This window comes from Odontesthes bonariensis, chromosome 14 (genome assembly GCF_027942865.1).
Source record: "Odontesthes bonariensis isolate fOdoBon6 chromosome 14, fOdoBon6.hap1, whole genome shotgun sequence".
In the NCBI taxonomy this organism is placed as follows: Eukaryota; Metazoa; Chordata; class Actinopteri; order Atheriniformes; family Atherinopsidae; genus Odontesthes; species Odontesthes bonariensis.
In genome coordinates, this window is record NC_134519.1 from 7,018,298 (window position 1) to 7,037,773 (window position 19,476).

A 19,476-nucleotide genomic window follows, 5' to 3' on the forward strand; every position below is an offset into this window, starting at 1 on the left:
TCAACAGGAAGTGGCTCTTTTAGCAATAGTTGGAATGGGTACAGCGCCACCTATCATACCGGGGTATGACACGCTTTGTGCCTATGATTCGATTCATTCACCGCCATATATCCAAGGAGAAATACCCTTGCTCAAATAAGGAGCATAACCCAACTATAGCTGTAATCAAATTAATCTCATCATGTAGACCCGCTGAGCGGCAACAGGTCTGATGGAGGGATGAATCCTTTTGGACTGTCTCATCACCTAAAAAGGAAGTAAAAGTGACACTTTGGAGGAGGATTTTACACAACCTGGCAACCCGTTTCAGGCAACCATCTAAAAGATCCACATTTCTCTTAAATGTGAATATTTCTGCAGTAAACTCTTCACGAGTAGATTTAGATGTAGGTGTTTGGACTTGGGCAAGTTGATCCCGTCGAATGTCCTCTTTAAGGTGGAAAAAAACAGCAGAGCGGCTTTTACTTAAAACATTTATTTGACCCAATTCTTTGGAATGTAATAGTCAGTGATGGGAGTCTGAAACAACAGAGACGAATGAGTCTGGGTGCTGCCCAGAAAGTCAAAGTACAAACAATACTTTTAGTCACATAAGGCCTCACTGCTTCCCAATTCTTTTTACTTCCTTATCTCCTTTGTTTTTTTTTTTAGAGACGGCAAAATCACATAAACAGTACAGAAAATAAAACATCGTCTTACAAAGAAAAGAAAATGAATAAAACAATGGCACGTACATCAGTGACAGTACAAAAACACAAGGTGATATTATACCAAGTAAATAAAACTATTACGCTTCGAAGAGACGCATATAAGCTTTTCCAAGAATGAAAAACATCTCTGTAAATTGTACATTTCAGAATTAAAACACCGTCATCTGAAACCATGTTGGAAAGAAGCAACAATAACACTTTCCTCTCCTTCCACTCTTTTCATAAATCAACATCAAACACATAGATTTTTTTTTTTAAATATATCAGTGCAACATTTGTTTTCTGGTCGAGTGCTGCAGCATCCTTTCACGTCCGAGAGGTGAAGGAGCTCGAACGTCTGGCAGAAAACACCACAGACACATTCTGCCCGGCTGAACTCACATTTTGATATCAACTAACTTTTCTGGTTAATTTTCTGTAAATGTGAGCACAACAAACATTTTGAGGAGGAAACAAAAGGTGATTTTTAAGTGTGAAACAGTCAGAGAACTTTGATTTAATCAAGAATGTTACTGAAACCAGTTGATTTTTGTTTATTCAAACTGAGAAAAATACTGTACAAATACAGTAAAACCAAAAATTTTGAATGTTTTTAGAGCAACGTGTTAATGGAAAGAAGTAATAGTTGGGCTAAATGACCTGCGTCTCTTTTTGCACGATAAAAATTGCGATTTAATGCGACATTAAAGATCTGATGTACACACAATGAGAAACAATGCCAAGTTAGTTATTTTTAAATTTTGCCCTCATTGAAATCAGCTGTTGAATATTGACACGGTTTGTCTTCGATACCAGAAAAACAACAGTTTTTATCAAAGTATTGATTCAATCCGAAGCTAATCTTATGAAGGAGTATTAGGGTCACTGAAAATAAAAATAAAAATAGATGACGGACTTTTGTTCCTTTTAAATACCTGAAGATTAAAGTTGAAATTTCATGAATGTAATTGACATACCGTGAGATTAAAGTTGACATTTTCAAGAATTAAATTGAAATACTTTGAGAATCAAGTTGAAATTTCGCAAATACTTTCAAAATTTCGTGAATAAAGTTGAAATTTCGTGAATAAAGTCATAATTCCTAAAATAAAGTCACAATTTCAAAAATAAAGTCGAAATTTCGAGAATAAAATTTAAACAATGAGAACAAATTCATAATTTCAAGGATAATGCTTTGTTTAAATGAACTGGTGAAATTGTACCTCAGGATAGGTTTAGTAAAAAGAAAATTCTCTCTCTTATAGCACATAAGCACAGAGTGACAATAAGTAAAAGTTATTTTAACCCTTTAGAACACACCCCTTTTTTCAAACTTCATTTACGAAATTGGCATACCCAACTTGAAAGTAGCAGAGATCCCACATGGTTGTAGATACATGCATGTACTTGGTACCATTGGAAAGGTAACACTTCCAGGTTTATGCCTGAAATGTCAATTGCATTGTTTTCAGTTGCAAATACCATGGCGTCACATACAGAGAAGATCACACTACTGTTAGTGCTGTGGAGAGTGTTGTTCTTCGTGGTTGGGCTCAAACGATAGCTGACGGTTTCAGCTTTCAAACGGTATGCGGCATTACAATTATATGTTTGTGTACATGCCGTATGACATCAATTTCGTTAAAAATTTGTAAACAAAATGCCGTCAGCGTCCCGTTCACGGGACAGTGTGTGTTAAGAGGTTCAAGAGATCTGTCGAAACTTTATTTTCAAAATCAGAACTAAAAAACCCAAAACTTTCTTAGTGTGACCCGAATACTCCATCGTAAATTAATGTTTATAAAAGATGCGATCAGGGAGGCTTCACTAACTGCTTCAATGGGACTAAACTGGATTGTAAAAACTTGTCAGCAGGAAGCGGTATTGGCTGCAAATATTGTTTCCAGTCAGCGAGCATCGACCGTGTTTATTCTTCGGAGGCGGGTACGGATCATGTGACCAATCGCACGAATAATATCTTCGCTGCGTCAGAACTTGTCGAAACAAGATTTCATCCTACCCTGCTGCACGTCAACTTTTTCAACAAAGGTAAAAAAAAAAACAGTCACGCATGATTACGTTTTTACAAATGTGTATAACTAACCATTGACGGAGACATGATTAATGGTGTAATTTCTGTCTTTTGAGATCAATCCACCCATTTATAAGGTGCTAGGTATGAGTGACCGGCATCACAACACATAAAAGCAGTGTTGTTGGCACAAGCCTCGTTGTTCTTGGCTTTTAACAGATTTTTGTCAGAAAAAAATGTCAGATCTTGTCACGTCCCCTTCCCCTCTAGGATCACCTCTTTATGGAAAACTGTAACAACAACAGGGAAGAAAATGCTCCTTGTGTAAAAAGGGGTTAAAATCCAGGTCATGAACCAAATTTCTCAAAAGCCAATACCCAAAATGTGCTAAAAATGAGCATTTATGCTGCAATTCAATCTATTTAAAAGAACTCCTCCTTAATATTAACTTAAGAAAATGTAAATAACAAAACATTTGGTTTTATTTTCCCTGCTCTGATCGCCTCATCAGATCACCACAGCTGATGGGGAACAGATGAACCTACGACGCACGAAATAAGTAAAATATATGTAAAATATCCTCGTTGTTTCTGCACTTAGCTTCTGTTTGTTGGAGCTGTTCCAACACCATCTACCTCCATAACAGATCCTTCAAATATGTCTCCTCTCATAGTCGGGACTCACAGAGAGCAGAGTGTCAACACAGCGTACGATAAATTCGTGGTCAGACAGTCTGCATCCCGATCACTGTGAGCTCCGTAAAAGATCCCCAAAAAGAGTCACACGAAATCTTCGTGGTGGCTCCCGGGCAGCTGGACACAACAAAGGTTTAACAGTCTCTTTATGTGTCAGTGAGGAGCACAGATTCATGATTGTGAGCAATGATTCCCTCTCGATCTTCGGGCGCTGAGGTTTTCCGTTTTACCCTGTACTGTACAGAAAAATAAAAATAAAAAAAATCAACGCTTCTCTTGAGACTTTCTGAGATTTTTCTCCGTAATCTCACTTCATTTGTTCGAAGAGTTACGTTGATTCCAACATAGAAAGGATACCGCAGCACTGATGTCTTTTTCTATAGAAAAGAGCGCTCAAATATATTAAAACCTATGTACAATATGTTGGATGTGTCATGTGCCGTGAAAAATGAGGCATTCGGGGCTCCTACACATTTTCCATTTGGGAAATTCCAGTTTTCCACTTTAGCTCTCCAGAACCTAAAACACCAACTTTGGAATTTAACGGTTTTAGTCCACGTCGGTGCGATCGTCAACAAGGCATGAGGACCTACAAGATGTACACTGACGCCTGTGGCGAGCTAAATTGAAAGCAAAGGAAAATTCGTAGCTTTAAGATCACAGTCTGTGTAGGAACCCCGGACGGAGCGCCAGCCGATGGGAAAACAACCAGCAGAAACAAAGGCAACAGAAAAAAAAAAAAAGGCACTGTCGGAGCTGGACGAAGGTCAACGGGCCGGGACGGCGCCGGCTTCACACACACACACACACACACACACACTTTAGATGAATTCGTAAACACGCTTTCACACACTCGCTGGGACTTATGTTCAGTTAAAAGAGCCGGACAACAAACTTCACAAAGTTAGCTCATTCTGTGAAATGATGGCAGCTGAAAGAAAAAAAAAAAAACAACAACAAACAAAAACGTTGAATCTTATCTTTCCGTAAAAGTACACAAACGAAACTTTCATCTGAATTGGTCTCAACACCAGCATGTGATTACATGAAATCAACAAAACACGCTGAAACACAAATAATCCTTAAGTTTTCTTTCTTTTTTTTTTTTTTCTTTTCTTTCTTTTTTTTTTTGCTGTACAGTTGCTTTATACACAGTGCCCCCTACAGGTCAGTCTTTTCCACTGCCGCTCCTGAGAAATCAAATTACGTGGGCTCACAGTCAGCCCCACCCTGCCGTCCCATTTGGTTGGCTTTCAGCCCCCACGCTCCTCTCTCTTTTGATTGGCCGTGTCAACAAGTCCGCTTGGCGGAGCGATTCGCAGCTCCGTCCCTCATTTTGTCGCTCACGCCTCCGAGTAGTTATTAGTCTGTCCGTTTATCTTGTCCTTCTTTAGCTTCACGCCGTCCACCAGCTCAAAGTTATAGTTTTCCAGGGCAGATAAGTTCCTGTCCGTCATGCTGCCCTGCGAGCAGGCGCAGTACAGGACCACGCCGCAGATGGCGCCCAGGAAGACGCCCAGCGCGGACATGGCAATGATGGTGATTAGGATGGGATCCAGGGTCTTCAGCATGTTGCCCGGGCCGCCGAGCTCGTCCGTGTCCGGAGGGATGGCGTCTATAGCTGCGGGAGACGGAACAAAAGACTTGAATTAGATCACGAAGACGAGAAACTGGTGGTTTTTCCCTCCAGAAAAAGTCAGACCTCACATCGCTTGGCGCTATGTTTGCCATCCTTCATATCAATGCGTTCAGCCACTTAGCGATAGCCGCACCTGTTATGGTGTTCATGGTGTGCATATTGTTTTTAGAAGTAAGACGCTTTATTTTCGGGACCCTAGCAAACTAGCCAGACTACCTTTGTCAACGCCAAAACGAGGCTGGAACTCGGCTCACAGGACGCAGCGGGGGGTAAGAACATGTTCATAAATGATATTGCTGATATGGGATGTCATACAGCTTCATGTCAAAAGAGGCAAACTATCCCTTTAAGGCGAGACACGGCAGGCAAAAACAGAGATTTTTCATGCAGTGGTCAATTCTGAGATTTTGGGCCAGTCTACTCCTTCAATATGTGTTCTTTCAACCTGCTATAAAGAAAACGTTGAAAACAAATATTAAAATGTTTATTTTATTACATTTTGTTTACTCGCGGCAGTGCGTTTCTTCCGAATTTACCAAAAAGTTAGCATTCCAACGCACCATGCCGAGCTTCGTATATTTACTGAAGTCTGACATGACCGGTATCGTTGTAAAGCTCTGAGTCTCCTGCACAATGATATGTCACCCAAATAACGGCACTTCCTTTCCTTTCTATCAGAAACCAATCGTGAATGTCTAAAGGCGGATTTATAGCTAAAGACAAAATCTCATTGGCTATTGCTCGTTTCTGCTAACGTGGACTCTGACGCTCCCGTGTTTAGCTTTCGCGGAATCTCCGAAAATGCCCCATAACACCACAACTATCAAAGAAAAGAAAGCAACAATTGCGCTTTGCAAGATGCAATAAAAGAAAATCTATTAGATCAGCTGATGAACCATCGGGAAGCAGCACACCTGACCGTAAACTGTCGTTAGGAAACCGAGGGGAGTTAATGACATCATACATGTCGCACGTCTCAATTAATTGATGTGCAATCTTTTATTGTATTGTATTGAGCTTGTATTCTTTATTAATAAGACTATTTCATTCTATATTAGTATTACTAGGGGCCTGAACATTTATTCTGTTTTTGAGCAATTGTTTCCAATACAAATGTATTGAATTCCCCTATTTAAATCTTTAAATGCCATTTTCTCAAAATCAGTTTTCTGTATTTTTCCACTATCCATCTCAGCCTATGGCGCACCTACTAACACCAAACTTTCCAGTTATACACTTAGCTGTATTCTGAAGATATTTACAAAAGGATTTGTTGATAAATAATTCCTGGCCTGATTTATGTGACGTTATAACCAAAAAATATGGCGAAAATCAATGTTTTTTAGGCTATGGACAGTATATTTTGATTTCCTAGGAAATGAAAGCAGATATCCTGAAATCCCTCTGTAATTTTCTTTTCATTTTGTGTGTAAACAAAATGAAAACAGAATTTTGCACCTGGCTTTATCATATGTTCAGATCTATCTTCCGGAAGTATATGCAAATTTGCGCATATTTAATGAGAGAATGCCTAATTTGCATAATTAAACATACAAATTTCTAAAACTTGTAATACATTTTTTTTTCATACTTGTATAACCAATCAAGTGAGGAAGTTTCATGGTGATATCTATTATTTTAAAATATTACGCTATTCACCTGTAATGTCTCGCCTTAAAAACGAACAGATGAAGTTGTTTTAGACGTGAAAACAGAATCCAATCAGTTGAAAGATTTAGTTTCTGTTGCTTTAGGACCGTTCCATCTATAAAGAACAGCTGATGACTGCCACGTTGCGCCTTTCCGTGAGCTCATATTCTGGTCGTCATGGTACTTACGTAGCATGAAGATGTCAGTCGGTGGAGATGTCGGGACTTCTGGATCTGGAGTAAAATAACAGAACCGCCATCAGATTAAAGCACGGTGACAGTTTGACACCATAACTTTACTCATCTTATATCCCGGCTGCTTTGCCAGGCTTCAGAAATATGTCTCAAATATTATAACCGTTGTTAAAAGTAGTAAAATACACACCCCTGCATTCTTCAGGATCCAGTCCATCCATGATCTGGATCTTGTCCACAGCGATGTGGCCCGTGCTGTGGCGGTCTGCGACGCCTTCCACCACCACCTGCAGACAGCAGCTGTGTTAACGCGCCAGTTGCTTAGAAAACGCAAACGGATGCTTCATCCCCCGATGAGAAACCCTCCCAAAGCCTCGGATAACATTTCCTCATGTCAAACTGGTTTCTACTCTGTCAACCGCCAAATAAAAGCCAAAAGAAAACCCTAGAAAGTGCGACAAGCTCTGTAAGATTACTTTTAATTGATTTCTCATCTGCTTTTAAAGGGATAGTTCGCCTCTTTTGACATGAAGCTGTATGACATCCCATATTAGCAACATCATTTATGAACATCTTCTTACCCCCTGCTGCGTCCTGTGAGCAGAGTTCCAGCCTCGTTTTGGCGTTGATGAAGGTAGTCCGGCTAGTTGGCTGGGGTTTAAAAAATAAAGCGTTTTGCTTCTCAAAACAATATGCGTTCAACAGAGTAATACATTTGCATCACAAAATCGTTCTCCAGGAAAAAGTCAGACCTCACAATCGCTCGGCACTATTTTCTCTCCCTTCGTATCACTGCCTGCTGCCGCCTGCCGACAGCCGCGCCTGTTACGGTGTTTGCTGCTCGGTCTGCGCTTCGGTCTGCACAGCAGGCAGTGACACGAAGGGAGAGAAAATAGCGCCAAGCGATTGTGAGGTCTGACTTTTTCCTGCACAACGATTTTGTGATGCAAATGTATTACTCTTTTGAACGCATATTGTTTTGAGAAGCAAGACGCTTTATTTTTCTAGCCCCAGCCAACTAGCCGGACTACCTTCATCAACACCAAAACGAGGCTGGAACTCTGCTCACAGGACGCAGCAGGGGGTAAGAAGATGTTCAGAAATGATGTTGCTGATATGGGATGTCATACAGCTTCATGTCAAAAGAGGCGAACTATCCCTTTAACTTCCAGACCTGCGTTACCTGATAGGAGAGGGTGGAGTGTGGCAGTAGAACTCGAGCCTCCCTCCACTGGCTGCCCTTGCGGCCGCTGACCACCCGCAGGATCTGCCCCTCTGCCTTGGGGTCCCTCCTGCGTTTGATGTGAAGCGCCCCGGCGTGCTCGCCGAACATGTGATACCAGAAGGACATGCACAGGTTGGTGTACGGCGTGGTGATGGGCGGGCTGGCCAGCCTGGCCACCTTCTCCTCCTCATCGTTGTCTTCGCCCGTTTTACTGGGAGCGTCCGAGTCCGTCGGCTGCATGTAGATGAAGTTCCCCGGTTCGCCTGCAGGGGGCAGCAGAGGACAAGCAGTGACCACGTGAGACAGAGAAAGTGACACAACATGCAGCCTGTTATTCTGTTGTTTTTACATTTTCAAAGGAAGGAAAGCTTCAACTCTACTCAGAGGAAGCTGTTTTGTGACATTAATAGCTCCCTAAACTCTCAACAACGTCTCGTCATAAAGTAAAAAATCCGTCCCACACAACCCAAAAGGCTTCAAGGACCTCTCAAGGTTGTTTGGTGAAGCACATTTCAAGAGAAAATCTGACCTGCTGTCAGACAGAGCTCATTTTCTGCTTTTGATCTGGTTAAGTCAAAGAAATCAAGGAGAAATCATTAATTTTAGAGCCTCTCCTCACAAACATCCTTGAATGGAGAAAAGGCCAGAGTTGAAGGATGTTCGTGAAGACTTCAAGGCTTGTTCCTTTGATTTTTAAAAATCTTTTAGAGCTCAAAACATCTGCAGCTCCTTGGTGCTCATCATGTCACTATGGGAACAGAGTTTTATTTCTCTGCATTCCTCTGCAAAGCTGCTGCTGCTGCTGATTCTTGTTTTTTGGTCGTTTCAAGCTGCCATCAGAGTTGTTGGTACAGCATTTATGAACGGTTTTATTACGGTCCGTCTTTGATCGAGATCGTCTAAAATAGAAAGAATAAAAGCATCTGCTGTTCTTGCTTATGAATCCTGAAATGAAGCTGTGTGCACTGGGTTCAGTCCAAATGCAGAAATTCATTATTTCAGGCGAATATTTGAATAAAACACGAGTTTTATCAGAAAAGGACACGTAATTACAGCCCAAAATATGTCCTTAAATAATCCATTTCCCTCGTTTTTGACTCTGGAGGTCATGTTTTCACCCACGAGGAATTGCATATCCGATCTAGTGCATCCAGGCTCTGTATGGCAGGGATACCCACATCCGATTTAGATGTTTCCCCTGCTTCAGCTTCAGATCAGTGCATTATCAGCAGGCTTGTGCAGAACTTAATCTTTTGAAGAGATCCATTTAATCTGAATCAGGTGTGTTGAAGCAGGGGAAACATCTAAGACCTGTAGGACAGCGGCGCTCTAGGATCGGATGTGGGTATCCCCGCTGTTTGGGCTCGACGCCACATACAGACTTGGATATGGTTGGTTAACTTTGGGGTACTTTTTCCATGTTCACCTTTTCCAACTTCCTGCCCTTCACAGTGTTATTGAAAGCTTTCCAACAGCCGGCTGGCAACGTCAGGCGCTCTCCCAAAGCATCTGTCGAGTGCCGCTGGTTCAAAGATAAAAGGTGTCCCTACCTGTGTGGTCGAGGGTCGGTCCTCGGTGGATGGCCGGAGCCTCGCCGGTCTGGATGAACCATTCTGCTCCCGAGCCGGTCTCTTTGGACCAACCGCAGAACGACGAGTAGTCAAAGTCACAGTTGAACCACATATAAGCTGCAGGGAAGATATGAAAACCGTTGTAAGAAGCCGGCCGCTACGTATGAACAAACGTCTACGAACAAACTCATTATTAATGTTTGCGCTTTGACTGGACCGTTGCAACACCTCGATTCTTCTCTTTTTAACACATTCTGCTGTAGAGCTGCTGCTGTGTTTGGGATCTTTGTCCTGTTGATGAGCCAGTTTGAGCCGAGCTTTAGCTGTCGGACAGACAGCCTCACATCTGACTCACTTTGGTATCCAGAGGAGTTCATGGTGCCCAGGTCCTGTGGCTGCAGAACCAGCCCAGATCATCAGCCCTCCACCACCGTGCTTGACAGCTGGTGTGAGGTGTTTGTGCTGATATGCTGTGTTTGGTTTCCTCCAAACGTGCTGCTGTGCATTATGAGCAAACATCTCCACTTTGGTCTGCTCTGTCCAAAGGACATTGTTCCAGAAGTCTTGTGGTTTGTTCAGATGCAGCTTTGCAAACCTAAGCTGTGCTGCCATGTTCTTTTTAGAGAGAAGAGGCTTTCTGCTGCAGCCCTTCCACACAAGCCATACCTGTTCAGTCTGTTTCTAACTGTGCTGTCATGACCTTTAACCTTTAACATGCTAACTGAGGCCTGCAGAGTCTGAGATGTAGCTCTTTGGGTTTCTGACCTTGGGGTGACCTTTAACCTTTAACATGCTGACTGAGGCCTGCAGAGTCTGCGATGTAGCTCTTTGGGTTTCTGACCTTGGGGTGACCTTTAAACCTTTAATCTTTCCTCCTTGGCATCGTGTTAACACACACCTGAATGCTGAGTTTTAGTTAACAGTGAAATATGTTATGTTGTTATTTATCCGAAGTTGTATTCAACTCATTTTGAGACCTGATGAAGATCAGCGATGTTAATTTACTTCTTCAGATTCTTCTTCTTCTTTACGAGGTCCTAACATATAAACCTTTCACGGGATTGTAAGTCCATCTTTTCTGGAGAAAAATACCAATTTAAACTATGTTTAGGAGGGTTTTTTTTTAAAAGCAACCTTAAGGAATCAATTATCCTCTGTCGAATCTCAAGTATTTTATGAACTAATGAGCTGCCTCCCTCACACAAAGCCCTCATCAGCCCTTGTAAAACTTTCCAGGGAGCCAAATGATGTGTTACCGTAAGTCCCCGTAAAGCTCCTATGAGGCCAACTGCATACAGAGAAAAGGCAAAGCTAAATAATACGATCTCCCGCCGCGTTCACCGACTAATTTGCCTCATTCGCCGGGAGGCAGAGGACACAGTCTGCAGAAAGAACTCCATGTGTTGTAGCATCACTGATGTGTAAACTTATGAAGCCCATAGATGAGAAACACAACAGCCTATTGTGACTGTGCAACATGTGGCGCTGCAGGGCATTTTCCTCCACATCCTCAGCTACGACCGCCGACAGAAAACAGTTCAGGATGCCACCAACATCGGTGCATGTGGCCCCCTGAAAAGAACTTTTTCCCCTTCTTTCTCTCTTTGTGTCTGCGGTGGTGAACCGCCGCTGCCAAACAGAAATCTCAGAGCGGCGGACATGTTGTTTCTGAGAGGCTAATAGGATGCAGAGATGACCGTGGAGCCTCCCCTCCCAACCCCGAGCTGCCTTCACGCGATGCTTCAGCTCGGCTAATTGAGACCCACGAGGCCTTTATTCTTTCCTTCTCTGCGGCTCTCGCTGCACCTCCCTTCATTCCTCCTTTATTCAACTCTCCACTGTCTAACCTCCAGCTGGTTTCGCCTTACTGTCATGGCTTCCACATTTCCACCTCTCTGCCGATTCACTCCTACATTACGGTCATTCTGCAGACGCTTTTATCCAAAGCGACTTACAATAAGTGTGTTCCACATCGGTAGGCCAAAGAACTTCAGGTCCTTCCAAAACCAAACAGCTAAGAGCATAACTAGTGCTAGATTAAGTGCGGTAAGTTAGGTACCGAGACAAATGGGAAGACAATTTAGAAAACAAAGACAATTTATAAAACAAATAAGTGCGTAAGGAGCTGGGACGAAACAGGTGATGTCCTAAGAGGGCAGATCAGGGTAGTGTTCCCTGAAGAGATGGGGAAAGATGGGCAGCGACTCAGCTGTCCTGATATCAGTCGAGAGATCGATCCACTCCTCTCTTCATGACGCCCGTTTACTCAGAAACGGTTTGAATTACGAGATGATGAACTGTGACAAGGTGTAAGGCAGCGGTTCCCAACCTTTTTTGGCTCGTGACCCCATTTTAACGTCACAAATTTCTGGTGACCCCAGAGACGATTCTTTTTTCTTTTATTAGTTCTTAATCATGTTTGTTATACTGCAGATACAAAGCAGCCAGATTAGTGCACAAAGTGACATTTCATTTGCCCCGATCAGGATCAAGGCTTAACATTAAAAAATGTCTTTTATGTGTTATTATTGTCTCTCAACTCACCACATTTAATGGCACGGCTGAGCTTGCACACATCGCTGCAGCCTTTCAAAGGCTGTGTTCGAAACCGCATCCTACATACTCATCGATCAGACAGTATGCTGAGCGTTTACCCACAATGCATCTCGCTCCTGCCCGAGCCGAAATCAGCCGGCCTGAAGCCGATTTCCCTTAAGCTCTAAACTCTGTAAACTTTAGCAACATTTGAAACATTTTCAGGTGAGAAAGTAGTCGTTTAGATCCCCAACGTGTTGAAGACCTGACAAAATACCGGCTATTTACAATTTTGTTCCCACGAATTCGGCGCTACTAGCTAGCTAGCCGCAGTGAGCAACGCACTTTCGGTTATTTTCACAAAATAAAATACCTGTTGCCTTTTATCATAGGGAAAGTTATTACGATACAATTGGTGCTTTTGTTTTGAAAACAGGAAGTGAACCTACCCTCGTTGTAGCTAGCTTGAAACTGCCGTTTTGACAGGAAATGACGATCGGCGACGTCACGTTACGTTGCATCTTGGGTAGTTTGAGTATGAGTAGTAACCTCATGATGCATACCCAACATTTCAGAGAATCTAGTGTGCATCCGGGAACTTCTCGCTTACTCAAACTCACATACTAACTCAAAAAGTTAGTATGAGTAGTAGGAGAAGTATGCGGTTTCGAACACAGCCAATATATAAGTGTGCAAAAACTAGTTAGCAAGCTAACATACCAGCTAATTAGTAAGCTAACATGCTAGCAAGCTAACCCGCTAGCTAGTTTGCTAACATGGATATGCATCCGGGAACTTATCTGGGTACTTTTTTGATGTACACTCGTCGTTTATTCAGCTCAGCATTTTTCTTTTCGAAAAAAGATCTGACATGTTCTCTGTGTCAAAGTGTCTTTTAAGCTCGTTCGGTTTCATACTTTCGGCAGACAGGACATTGGCACACAGACATTTCGGCTTCTCTTCGTTGCTTTCAGTGACGCTTGTAAATCCAAACTGAAGGAATCTTTCATTCAGTCGTTTTGGTGTTCGTTTCTCCGTTCCACTTGTAACTGTATTTACGGTTCCAGGCGGGTGAGAAATCTTTCCATTTTGTTTTCTGTTTTTTTCCCTACTGACTGCTTAAGTTTGTGTTTAGACCGGCTGAAACTTACTGAAACTGGCTGAAACTGGCTGAAACTGGCTGAAACTGGCTGAAACTGGCTGAAACTAGCTGGTCACTTGTGCAGTCACGTGATTGAAAGATGCGCCAGCTCAGATATTTTCATTTGAATTTAGTTTATATTCGAGAATGCGAAAGTATAGAACACACAAACAGTTTACATTTTAAATCAAAATTTAAATCAAACTTTTAAAAAGAAAAATAATTTGTTGAATTTTTTTTTCAGTTACTACACATTTCAGGCGACCCCAAGGTTGAAAAACACTGGTGTAAGGACTAAAACAAAGGCTTTGAATGTGTGTGTCTCTACAGTTTCACACCAAGCATCGATTTCTTTCCCTCCGCATCTCCTAGTTTTTCCTTCTATGATCCCCACGAATATAAAACATAATGTTGGTTTAATGCAAAATCCCTACGATTATGAGTCTGGGCAACACACACCCTACTTAAGCTGCTTTATTTATTTATTCTTGTATGCAGCACACAGCCTTCAGCCATTCTTTTGAATTTGATGTTTGTTTTTTATCTAATCTGTCGTACAAACATCAGCGCGCGCCCCGATAAACAAAATAAAGTTGTTATTATTCACGGTATTCTACAGTTTGTCGTTATTACAAATGTCTGACTCGTCTCGACAACAATAAAAAAAATTTGGCGTCCCTTTAAACAATTTTGAATTCAAGCAGAGCGGTTATAAAAAGGTGGGCGGAGCCTTTCAGTTGACCAATCAGAGCAGACTGGGGTTTTCCCCCAATAATCATGCTCCCTAACAGTTTTGTTGCTTTTCTTCGACCTCTTTTTTCCCCTCCTCATGTTCTGCGTCTCAACACGTAATCATCTTCTGTCCTCTTTCACAATTCAATCAACCATTATTTATCGGCACATCAGATGAAACATATTGATAAAAGTACGGCGGATGCATTTAAGAGCCGATCCGTCAGCGTTCCTCTCTGCATCCTGTCGTGTCTGAGCAGAGTCGGGCTCATTTGTGAACTGGTGCGTTGAAAAAGCCATTTAGTCTAATGGAAGTCAGCTTGTGTGTCCTCTGCCGGTGACACTGAATGATGACGAGTATCGGCTGAATTAGTGCAAACTCGGAGCAGGGACTTTTTTCGAATTGACCTCGAAAGTGACAGAGTTGGTAAACACGGCAGCAGATTGTGGCGGACATCCTCACCTGGCTGTGTCCGCGGTGGGGTTGGCGCCCAACTGTGCCTCATGTTACGGACAGATGGGACAGAGTCGGGGTGTGGTCAAAGGTCAGAGAGGATTGTCCCACCCACACAGATGCCAACACAAACACAACACACCCGGCCTTTTTGGAAAATGAGAACCAGGGCCCTAATTTATCAACCTTACTAGGGCTGGGCAACGATTAAAATGTGTAATCTAATTAATCTCATGATTTCCCTGATTAATCACGATTAATCGCATTTGTACGCAAAATCCAAAAATGAATCTAAAAGTAGTGTATAGCTTTTAGCATTTAGTTTTATTTTAAATGTGCTGCCATATGAATGAAAGTGCCATAACATTTGTTGTGCAAACACACTTTTAACATCAGCATCTTTCTGTAGTTTTTCTGTAGAAGCCTCGCTCCACTGTCTGTTTCCTTGAATGACTTGCTGCTATCAGTTGTGTGTTTTGCCTTTAAGTGATATTTTAGACTGGAACTACTACGCTGAGAAGACAATTCAACTTGGCAGTGTTTACAGATGACTTTGGTTCTGTCGACTCCGCCGTCTGGAAGAACTTTAAAATGAAAATGGCCGAGTAAAAGTTCCGTACCCTTCTCCATGTTTGGTGGATCCGCCGATTACTTTCTTTTCCGGTTCTGCAGCAGACAGCCACAGACTTTTACAAAATAAAAGCCTATAAAACAGGGGTGGTTTGTGGCGTAGTGGGTTGAGCAGGCGCCCCATGTACAGAGGCTATAGTCCTCGCTGCAGCTGGCCCCGGTTCGAGTCCCGCATCGGACGGCTCTGTGCTGCGTGTCGTTCCCCCTCTCTCTGCCCCCTGCTTCCTGTCTCTCTGAACCTTCATATCCATTAAAAAGGCACAAAAGCCCCCCCCCTCACCAAAAAAAACAAATAATAACAATAATAAATAAATAAATAAAGCGTTAATGCGTGATGAAATAATTATCGGCGTTAAATAACCAATCGCCCAGCCCTAAACCTTACATAAAAATATTCAACATTCTGATTTAAACTCAAGAAAAAAGAAAATTTATTCGCATCAAATATTCGAACGCCGGTTTGATAAACGTTGGTAAGTAAGTTCCAAACCTTCATTGTTCTTTGCATTGAGAATGCACCACATAGGGGGAACAAAACATCCCTCTGAAAAACACGTGGAAAATGCTCGAGAATATCGGCCAGGGGAGCAAAGGAAAAAACTTTATTGAAACAGAGATGGAGTCGGTTGTTACCGAGGCTGAAGCTGCTGTCAGCGCGGCCTTTACGAATCGATGCCGTGCATTTCACGTGCGACACGACACAGAATGCTTAATGCAAGGAAAAGCTAAACAAAACAGAAAAGAAGAGGAAACTCAGTGCTGAAAATCCAAGGGAACCGAGGTTATTTTGGAATTGAGCCAAAATTCCAGAGCATTGAAGGCTGGAAAATGCCCGCTCCGTCTCCCTGACATGTTGGTCAGCATCTCCCTGCACCACAGGTCCCAAACAGTGTTAATTTCGTCAACCAGGACGATGACGAAAATATTTTGTTAACGCCCCTTTTTCCCGTGACAATGACGAGACGATGACGCACAAAATTGCGTCCAGAAAATAAAAATATGACGAAAATAAAAAAAATGATTTTCGTTAACGAGACTAAGACAAGACGAAATTTACAAACCATGGACGAATGGACATTAAAAAACGTAATTGTTTATAATTAATTTGTAATTTGTAATTGTTAATATAAGTGTTTCTTGAACTTCATACAAGATTACGCGCTGTTGCTCTGTTTGTCCCTGCACGGCGCCTGTCCAGTTCATTTGAGTTTAGGCCCTTCCCATGTCAAGTAACGTAGCCGGTAGCTAGCTATAACTTAACCGTAGCTAGTTCAACTTTGCAGTCCAGTCATGGCGTCGGGCTCGGATACCGGTGTACGGTTTGTTGGAGCTGGGCGAAAACAACGCCTGGATGGATGGAGCCATTTTGTTTACAACGCGAAGGACAACAAAACAACCTGCATGATAATGATGGATCATGCCGCCGTGTGTGGAGAAGTTCTATTATGTACAGTGTTGACTAAAATGACTAAAATATGACTAAGACTAAAATTGATTTTCAACATTGTGACTAAGACTAAGACTAAATTAAAAAAAGCTGACGAAATTAACACTGGTCCCAAATCAACGGGATAAATCTAGCTTCTGGGAAGCGGTATCAGCTCAGAAACTCTCTCAAGATTCATAAGATCTCTGATCACAGTTTTGACACCAAATATTCCACATGTCTGTTTCAGCACCTGTGGAGGTTGCATGCCGTGATGCCAGCGGTGGATTTTACTCGCAGCGTCCCCGTTCTTCCACGTTACTCTGAGGCGGTAAATCCACATTTTCCACGGGAACTCATTACGCTCACGTCTGTTTGTAAGCAGCACGGTTGATAAATGAGAGCCCAGGCCTTCATTTTTCAGTTTAAAGCATTTTCCGCTTTACTCTTACGCTTTAAGCTTTCAGAGCTCAGATCATTCGTAATGACGGCATCCTTGGGAAGATGGAGGAGAACTTTAAGTAAACACAAGTTTGGGGAACTTACCCATCTCTGGGTCGTAATCTTCGGGCGTCTCCGTTTCATCCTCACAGTCCCGCCGTCCTTCCTCGCAGCCCGTGCTCGGTGTCGTGTCGGGGACCGCGGTCGGCGCCGTGGTGCTCGCACCAAACGCGGTCGGGGGAAGCGTGGCGGCGAGCAGGGTGGTGGGAGGCTCCGTGGTGGGAGGCGCGGTGGTGGGAGGCGCTGCTGTAGTTATCTCTGCAAAGGCGGGCGGACAAGAGACGACGTGTGAGTGATCAGGAAGTTAAAGGTGAAATTAACGGCAGGAAAAAAGTAGAGATAAAACAGAGCTTTTAAAGCAACCTGGACTTAAAAAGAAATAATAATAATTATTATTATTATTAAGCCCTGGTTTTGGACTACAGAACACAAGAATAATTCAAAGAATAATGGCCTTTTTTCAATATTCTCTAGTTTCATCATCAGGAATTTACAGATTTATGAGGAAATAATATGAATTATATGGCACATAATCATTAGTTGTTATGCTACAGTTCTCCAATATCCAGTTTGTCGAGCAATGTTTGAGAAAATCATTTAACTATCCAAAAAACAGTGACATCCCAGCAGCTGGTGAGAAAGAAATGACAGAGAAGTAGTTGAAATACAGTTTTAAACTGTAATTTTTGTCTTTTTAATGCCAGATGAAGGGTGTTTGTGCACGTAATAACCACATGGAAAAGAGATTATGCTGGGAAACCTTTGTTAAGCTCTACAATACAGAGTTGCACTCTAAATGTTACTCTAAAGATGCTGCTTAAAGCTTTACTGTGCAGATGTAAAAGCCTTCATTTTCCTCATTTAAATGATGACAGAACTGAATGCATTGTGTTTGGGGACACTGTGACGGCTGGCTTTGGCACCTCGTCTTCAAAGCTCAGTTCAACCGTCAGAAATCTCGGAGTGACCTTTGACCTTTGATCTGAGGTTGGACAAACAAATTAACAATGTCGTCAGGACTAGTTTTTTCCAGCTGCGTCTCCTGGCCAAAGTTAAAATGTTTTTAAGTCGTCATGACCTTGAGAAAGCCATCCATGCCCTGATAAGTTCAAGGTCAGACTGTTGCGATGCGCTTTATGTGGGCGTCTCCCAGTCTTCTCTCAGCCGCCTTCAGCTGGTGCAGAACGCTGCTGCCCGTCTTTAACCAACACCAACAGACGTGTGCACATCACTCCTGTTCTTAACTCCCTCCTTTGGCTTCCTGTCCTTTGTAGAACTGATTTTAAACTTTTAATGTTGGTTTTTAAAGCTCTTAACGGCCTCGCCCCGTCGTATTTATCTGAGCTTTTAACAGTCCTGGTAGAGCTCTGAGGCCAACAGATCAGTTTCTGCTGGAAGTGCCCAGGTCAGAATACAAACCCTGGGGTGAGCGAGCCTTTTCCCAAAGCTGCCCCCAGGCTCTGGAATAAGCCCCCCGTCCAGCTGCGTCTTATTTCTGACCTGGGCCTCTTCAGATCCAGGCTAAAAACCTACTTATTTAGGATGGCTTTAATACCCAGTAGTATGATGACACTTTTATCTTATTTGATTTTGTTGTATTTGATTACTTTCACAGTTCTTTTATTGTTTTTATTTGTTTTTACTTAATCTTCTCGTTATTTATTACCTGCTGTAAAGCACTTTGGTACACCGTAAGGATTGTCTGTAAAGGGCTGTATAAATAAAATACATTTACATTTTCATTTATATCGACTTCTCTGGGCTTGGGAGCATCTTGGGAGACATCTGCAACATTGACTCTTTACCCCTCTTCAAATCAAAACCCTAAACCCATCTGTTTAAAGCTGCATTCTCCCTCTAGCCTCTTTTTAACTTGTGTTATTTTATTTATTGTGTTTTTAATGTGTTGTAAAGTGTCCTTGAGTGTTGAGAAAGGCGCTTTTTTTAAAAAAATTAAATGTATTATTATTATTATTATTATTAATATTATTATTATCTTTGATGAACCATCACACACACATATATATGTTCCCTTTGGAATAAATAAAGTATTTTTTCCATCTAATTTAATTACATGTAAATGTGCATTGTGGTCAGATCAGTCGGTACTTTAGATATTTTTTGTAAGAAATGGGCGCCACTGGGGCGCCACAGAGCCCAACTGGTTGAGCGGGCGTTCAACATATGGAGGCTTTCGTTCTTCTTCTTCTTCGACCACACAGACCGTTATCAGCAACAAGTAACCGACAGAAACTCGTGTTTCTTGTTTAAATTCTTCTTTACAGTCGAGCGACACGTTTTTAATGGAAATTCAACCAACTGAAGTTGAATCAACAAAAGCAGGATAAAAATCCCAGATGGT

General features: G+C 42.2%; 1 protein-coding gene across 1 annotated transcript in view; it reads right to left on the reverse strand.

Annotated features, from left to right (window-relative positions):
* Positions 1–459: 459 nt before the first annotated feature.
* Positions 460–19,476, reverse strand: part of LOC142398639 (neuropilin-1a-like) — a 118,852-nt gene continuing 99,835 nt past the window's right edge. The window contains exons 12-17 of the mRNA XM_075482717.1: positions 17,160–17,372; positions 9,675–9,812; positions 8,083–8,387; positions 7,090–7,186; positions 6,894–6,938; positions 460–5,037 (exon numbers count right to left, since the gene is read on the reverse strand). Of these exons, the coding sequence (XP_075338832.1) occupies positions 4,760–5,037; positions 6,894–6,938; positions 7,090–7,186; positions 8,083–8,387; positions 9,675–9,812; positions 17,160–17,372 (1,076 nt within the window). The 3' untranslated portion in view covers positions 460–4,759. The remainder of the gene's footprint in view (positions 5,038–6,893; positions 6,939–7,089; positions 7,187–8,082; positions 8,388–9,674; positions 9,813–17,159; positions 17,373–19,476) is intronic.